Source organism: Copadichromis virginalis, linkage group LG15, assembly GCF_057382275.1.
Source record: "Copadichromis virginalis isolate Kocher_CV1m ecotype Utaka linkage group LG15, C_Virginalis_male_GT1.1, whole genome shotgun sequence".
NCBI lineage: Eukaryota > Metazoa > Chordata > Actinopteri > Cichliformes > Cichlidae > Copadichromis > Copadichromis virginalis.
In genome coordinates, this window is record NC_140632.1 from 21,287,636 (window position 1) to 21,294,602 (window position 6,967).

Below are 6,967 nucleotides of genomic sequence, written 5' to 3' on the forward strand. Positions count from 1 at the left end.
CCATGCTGCAAAATCTCTCAATTCCCAAAATGCATCTAGAGAACAGAGGATAACAGAGGAGGCTTGTTGGAATTGCTGGAGGATACACAGGTGTATCCTTCAGGGAAGTGTTTTCATCTTAAGTGTATAAAAGAGCTGTGACACACAGCTGGAATATACGGACCAAGATTATTTAAATGCTTGTTGCACGCATCTTAGATGGGACTAAGACGTGAGCAGAGGTGTTGATGATGTGCAATTTGGGAAATGAGAAAGGGGAATTATTTGCCCCACGCTCATTAGTTCACGTGTTTGACTGTTTCCACTTGTGCCTAGGGTTGATGCGTGTGCATAGATTATCCTGTATTTCTCCTTTTCTTGGGTGTTTCCCAGTTTGCCTCATTATGCTCTGTGTTTTTTCTGTTTCATTCACTTTAAGACTTGATGTTCTTGTTTTTTGTTTTCTGTTCTTTTTTTTTAACCACTCCTTAAAGGCCTGTTTTTTAATTCATTCTGTGTGACTCCTGCTTCTGCTCATGACAAAGCAGAATTTTTCCTATAGTGAGAATGCGTCTGAAAATGATCATTTCCATCAGTGAAAAGAACAACTTTGTACAATGTCTTAACCTGATTTCCCAACATTTTCTGGATTTCATGTGTGAAAAAACAGCTCCTGTAGGTGAATTGTACCTGTGATTCCCCTGAGCCTTCATCATCAAAGAAGTACCGCACAACTGTCCCATCAGCATGGCCCGATATGATCCCTTTACCAGAGACACTGACACAGAGCAGAGATCTTAAAAATGACACGCAGTCCCCGCAGAACAAATGCAGCAAAGCAGACAATTATTTCACAAGCTATACACATGGGAAATAGCTCATAACTTTAATAAGGTCAGCCCACACTTCACGCTGGGACCCTTGTACAACTTTTTGGTAAAAAGAAAAAAAATCTTTTTGATTTTGATTTTATGGTATTTATACAAAGAAATCCTAATCATAAAAGCAGTTTCTGCACAGTAGTTCCTATTTTCAAGTTTATCAGCTCATCTTCAGACTCAATACATATATGTGTGTGTGTGTGTGTGTGTGTGTGTGTGTGTGTGTGTGTGTGTGTGTGTGTGTGTGTGTGTGTGTGTGTGTGTGTGTGTGTAAAGATATTTTAAGCACTCACTTTGATGCCAGTGAGACAACCCAGGATTCTGTGGCGTAGATGGTTGAAGATTTGTTTGTCTGAGTGTTGGCAAGCCGAATCTGTAAAAAAACATCAGAGAACTTAAAATATCCTTAAAATATCCAAGTACACTGCGGTTGGATTTAGAGAGGAATACAAAGACTTAACATCCCAACTGGAAAAGGCTGTGAAAATATTTCACATTTACTGCATAAAGATGAAGTAATACAGATTTTTCCCAAGAGGTTTTAATGCATCTAAATTATGTTCTATAAATTCACTGATGCATATATTTCTTTTTACTAACATCTTTGTATTTGTATGTATGGGTACATTTCTAAATGAATTATTTATGATTCTGACAGTTTTTGAACTCTACAGAAAAAAGCTTTGACAAAGAAATCAGACCATGTGGAACTAAAATGTCTACAAAAATCTAAAGGATACAACTGTTATTCTACTACACCCATATATAATTCCTGATACTTTTACTTAATATTAAAAAAAAAACGTGAAATATCCAAGACATACCTTGCCTTCAACTAATCCGTAGACAATAGCATTCTCTGCAGGCCAAAGAAGGCATGTCACAGCACTCTGCAATAAAGATAAGAAAATAACACAACCATGTTGTTGCAGGTGATGACACAAAGTTGAAAGACAGCTGAAAAATGTAATGTCATGTTTATAAGGAAAACAAAACTTATAACCCAATTAAAAACTAATACCAGAATAGATTCATCAACAGCTAAGCCCTGCAAAGTGTATTCACTTTGAACTCTACAAACAAAAAGGTTTGACAACCAAATCAGACCACGTGGAACTAAAATATCACAAAAATTTAAAGAACACAACTATTAGTCTACTACAATTATACACATGCGTAGAAAACAGAACATATCTGATCATTTTTTAATTTTATATGTCTAAATGATTTATAATAAAATATTTTAATCAGTCCTCATTTGTTATCCATGTCTTTGTTTTATGTAGTAGTAGATCGTAGTAGGTGCTCATATTAAACATGTTCAAAGTTTGAAAAAATAAAATGACCACAGTGTGTGTGCAAATAATCCCTGTGAGCCAAAAACTCAGGCTTTAGATTACTATTAACTCTCAGATTCAACAGCACAGAGACTCCATCGACATGCCCTTCAAACCTTTTGTTTGCATGCAGCAGCCAATTAAACACAGCTGGCATAAAGAGAGGAACTAAAACTACTTGCTTCAGAGGTGAGATTATCTGAGACAGGTGGACTAAATGATGATTAGTCTGAACTTTAAACTAAGCAAAGCTACACTGTGCAAAAGTATAAAACCATATGCTGAAAATGAGTTTAATAGATTCCTTTTATGGAAAGAAAAGTTTCAAGTTTTGACAAAAAGTTTTGACAAAAAGCATAGTCACTGCCACTTTTAGCGTGCTCCTCAAGGCAATAACAATGCATTAAATCACGTTTTCTTACCGTCTGAATAAATTTATTGCAGATGACTTTCTTGTCCCCCCTAGGAGAGACGAGAAAACCGATTAAAACTTCTGCTTCGAATTGTACCAAAATGTAAACTATTGAGAAAAATGGAACTAAGCAGAGGTAATTACCAGTCCTCTCCGATTCTGTAGACAAAGATGATATTGTCGGATTGGCCGATGGCAATTTTCGTGGAATCTGGTGAGAAGGCCATGTCATTTACAACATAGCTCTGCTTTCCATACTGAGAAAATAATACATATCAGTAATTATTATTATAGAAAAGCACTATAACATAATAACACACCAACAAACCCACAATGCTTCTGGCCTATAGAAATCTGTCATGGGGGCCCCGCGTGGTAAAACTGTAGGACCTGCTTGGGCAAACACACAGGGAGGCCCCACAGTGTAGGGCCAAGATGTGCCCTACATTTCAGCCCACAGTGGGCTGTCAACAGTGTGGGTTTCTCCACAGTGGCCTCACATGGGCCCCAAGAGGATATGTTTGCTGGATAGATACCCAGTTGCATTTAATATAGATTTTACAAAGCCACTTGGTGTAGGCTACAAATACAAGCACAGAGTTCAAAATAAATGGGTGTTGTCACAATGGCTACACCCATCTTTTATATACAGTCTATGATTCCAGCGACACATTTGGTTAATGGCAAGTAATTCATCATAATTTCTTTACATTATATACAGCACCTCCTTTCATACACACATGCAGCTCAAAGGACAACGGGATTTGTCTCACCTTGGCGTCCACAGGTTTTGTGGAGAACTTGTCCCTGCTCTCTCCATGCTCATCATACAGCAACACCACCCTGTCCACAGTGCAAACAGCGAACTTGATGTTGTTTGGTGCCCATGCCATGCAGGTAACTTTGGCAGCAAACTCCTGTCAAAGCAGGTAAACAAATCAGTCCTAAAGCACTTGTTTTATAGACTTGCTCTTATATGATGTCCTCTTTTAAAATCCTTCTAATGATTGTGTATCTGTTACACGTGTCTTTATGCTTCTACTCTAAATGAAAATCAGTGTTTCTCTCTGTTTTATCTTGTGTTTGGCCCTGATTTCAGTCTTTCTATAAAATCATGCTTTAACTGTCTGCCTAATTGTTGTCTATTTTTGCCAGTAGAGATACTCTTGCTTATGAGCGACAGATAGATGTTAAATTTGATCAGACACGATAGATTTAGGTGTTTTAAAATCCATTTAGCACGTGCAGACTTTTGGCCATGTATTAATCATAAACGCAGCGTTTATGTGCTAGCAAGCCTGGCTAGTGCAAAAATCCGCTTTCAATGACAGTTCAGCGTGGGTCAGTAAAATCAAATTCATGCAATAAATAAATAAATATATCACGAAACTGGTGCGCAGTTTCAGCTTTCTAGTATAAACATTATTATCTGGCTTCCAGAACCAGTTATTGTTAGCTAACTCGCGCTGGCTTCCTAGCACTACTTACCGTTAGCTCACTCGTCAACTTACCCGGGAGGTTAAAAGTGTCTTGATATACTTCAGTTGCATTCTGAGGGAAGCTCGTACACAGAATGGTATTATTACTGCTGGAATATTCCTCAGATTTTGGTCATTTTGCTAGCGAGCCAGGGCTAGCGCAGAGGAGGTTGGAAGTAAACTAACTGTGATCTCCTTAGTTACCGCTGGGGCGGGACTTGCGGTGCGTTCATAACAATAGGAAATGTGAATGTTCTCGGACAGTTTGCCAGCTCTCGCGCTTTTGTTTCTGCAAAAGGATGCCATTAAATAATTAAAACAATTTTAACCCGGTAGAGTCGTTCCAGGTTACGCCACAGGCCGTGAACAGAACTGCTTCGATTATGTGATTTCTATCCGTTTATTCTGTTTACTCTCTAAAGATGCTACGATTTCCGTCATTATATATCAGCCGTCAAATGACAGAATTCCCGGAGCTAAAACATGTCCACGTTTAGTAAGGGAAGAGTTCAGTTTAGATGTGATATTTAAATAGTCACATTTTAGACTAAGATTAAAAAGTTTTGAGGAAATTTCCCCCAAAAAAGAAAAGAAAAAATATGGAGATGCCGGGGATTGAACCCGGGGCCTCATACATGCAAAGCATGCGCTCTACCACTGAGCTACATCCCCTTCCGTATGGGAGCCGCGAATGTAGTATATTTATTCGCATACATCTGCACTATACCCACATTTGCTAACTGTTTCTTCGCTATATCATACTTGTTTAAAAGACAATTTCAATTCCTCATATATTATGTACATTGCTTAAACTTTCTTCAGGCATACCAAACCGTTGAATAAAAATATTAAAGTTAAATAAATGTAAATTTATGAATAAGTCTGGATTGTAGCCCCCACAAACTCAGCCTGCCAGATTGCGCACTTGTGAAATTTGCTGTTAACATCACTTAAGATTTATCTTTTACTTTTCATAATCTCTATATATTATTAGCCATTTAAATGGTGAATACACATCACACATTTTACGTCAATATCAAAATTGTAAGAGTTATAAGAACGTTTTTTCCTGTGCACAGAACAAAATGTTAAATTGCCGCTGCAGATACGCCCCTCTAGCGTGGTGACGTAGAGGTCACGTGGAAGTGTTAATTTTCCAAAGTGTACCAAGGTGTACCGGAAATCAGCGAAACCCTCAAGTGTATGACGAGATGTTGCCAATTTTTATGTCGCACAAAATCAGAGACAAACACATGTAAATTGTTTACTAAAATTTAGGATGCATATTGGCTCTAAAACAAAGTTACTCTAAATTTTTGATTCATGTAAACAATTTACTTATTTTCATGACAATATGCATTTTGTTGACTTCTAAAGATAAGAATTTATATACTCTGAATACTTGGCATTGGAACCAACTATTGAAATTATTAAGTTAAAGTATAAAAACTTTTCAAACACCTTCTTCTTATCCCATACTTCTCCAAATTCCACAGTAATTGTGTCAATTTTGTATTGAGGCAAAAACCTTTCATTAGGTTAATAGAAACACTAACACTTATATTGTAAGGTAAATACCGTACAATAATAGCGCCTACATTTTCCTAAATCATGTTCTTTTTAAGGCATAGAGATATAATTTTTTTCATTAATATTTTTTGTAACATTTTTTAAAGTTGAGAGTTCTCTGGTGTTTGGGCGATCAGATCCCAGCAAACTAAACAGGGCACGAACGAATGTTGGACAATGTGGGTATGTCAGTAATGATAAGTGTTAGTGTAATTTATGGGGTTTATTTATTTAAATTATTATTTAATAAATCTAACTTGGGAAAAATATTGCAAACAGCCTAGTCTCAAATTCTACTAAAAGTTGATTCTGTTCATCTGAACGTAGCGTTTTGTGGGAGAAACGTTTCGTCACTCATCCAAGTGACTTCTTCAGTCTCAGCTGACTGCAGGGTTCTCCAAATCTTATAAACAGTAAATTTGCATAATGACTGAAACCAGCCCACCGAGGGAACAATGGGCTGGGAGGTCAGTTCCTTAATCATAATTATGCAAATTCTCATGACTGTTGATCAACAACCACTGACCAAAACCCATTGATCAAAGACCACAGATCAATGGCCATGACTACCATTCACAGAGAGTTGGGGAATGGCTGCAATCACAGCATTGTAAGATGGCGAAAGATGTACCCTTAGGCCCCCTCCTCGATTCAGAGATGGTCTTTCCCTTTTCACGTAAATGGCCTCCTTGACTCCGCGCTCAAACCAGCGTTCCTCTCTGTCCAGGATGTGCACATCCTCATCATTGAAAGAGTGTCCACTGGCCTGTAGGTGTAAATAGACTGCAGAGTCCTGGCCTGACGAGGTAGCTCTTCTGTGTTGTGCCGTCCGCTTCGCCAGAGGTTGTTTGGTTTCCCCGATGTATAAATCCTGGCAATCCTTCTGGTACTTAACAGCGTACACTATGTTACTGTGTTTGTGTCGGGGGACCCGATCCTTGGGGTGGACCAATTTTTGACGCAGCGTGTTTTGGGGTTTAAAAGCCACAGAGACCTGGTGTTTAGAAAAAATGCGTCTCAATTGCTCTGATACTCCTGACACATATGGGATCACTACAGGTTTTTGCTTGGGCAGTGGTTGTCCTTCTCTCCTGGATTAGCTGGAGCTTTCTTTAGGTGCCTTTCCCGCTTTGACAGAAGTCCAGCTGGGATAACCACATTTACTCAGGGCCTTCTTGATGTGCCGTTCTTCTGCCTCCCTGGCCGCTGTGTCTGTGGGGATGGTGTTTGCTCTGTGTTGTAGCGTCCTAATGACACCCAGTTTGTGCTCCAGTGGATGATGAGAGGCAAACCTTAGATACTGATCCGTAT

General features: G+C 38.6%; 1 protein-coding gene and 1 non-coding gene across 2 annotated transcripts in view; both read right to left on the reverse strand.

Moving 5' to 3' along the window:
* ift172 (intraflagellar transport 172) overlaps positions 1 to 4,302 on the reverse strand; it is a 56,326-nt gene extending 52,024 nt beyond the window's left edge. The window contains exons 1-7 of the mRNA XM_085432416.1: positions 4,121 to 4,302; positions 3,383 to 3,526; positions 2,754 to 2,866; positions 2,620 to 2,659; positions 1,685 to 1,750; positions 1,154 to 1,233; positions 670 to 757 (exon numbers count right to left, since the gene is read on the reverse strand). Coding sequence (XP_085288542.1) covers positions 670 to 757; positions 1,154 to 1,233; positions 1,685 to 1,750; positions 2,620 to 2,659; positions 2,754 to 2,866; positions 3,383 to 3,526; positions 4,121 to 4,159 — 570 coding nt within the window. The 5' untranslated portion in view covers positions 4,160 to 4,302. The remainder of the gene's footprint in view (positions 1 to 669; positions 758 to 1,153; positions 1,234 to 1,684; positions 1,751 to 2,619; positions 2,660 to 2,753; positions 2,867 to 3,382; positions 3,527 to 4,120) is intronic.
* Positions 4,303 to 4,687: 385 nt separating this feature from the next.
* trnaa-ugc (transfer RNA alanine (anticodon UGC)) lies at positions 4,688 to 4,759 on the reverse strand. The gene has a single exon. It is a non-coding gene; the product is annotated as a tRNA-Ala (tRNA).
* Positions 4,760 to 6,967: the final 2,208 nt, after the last annotated feature.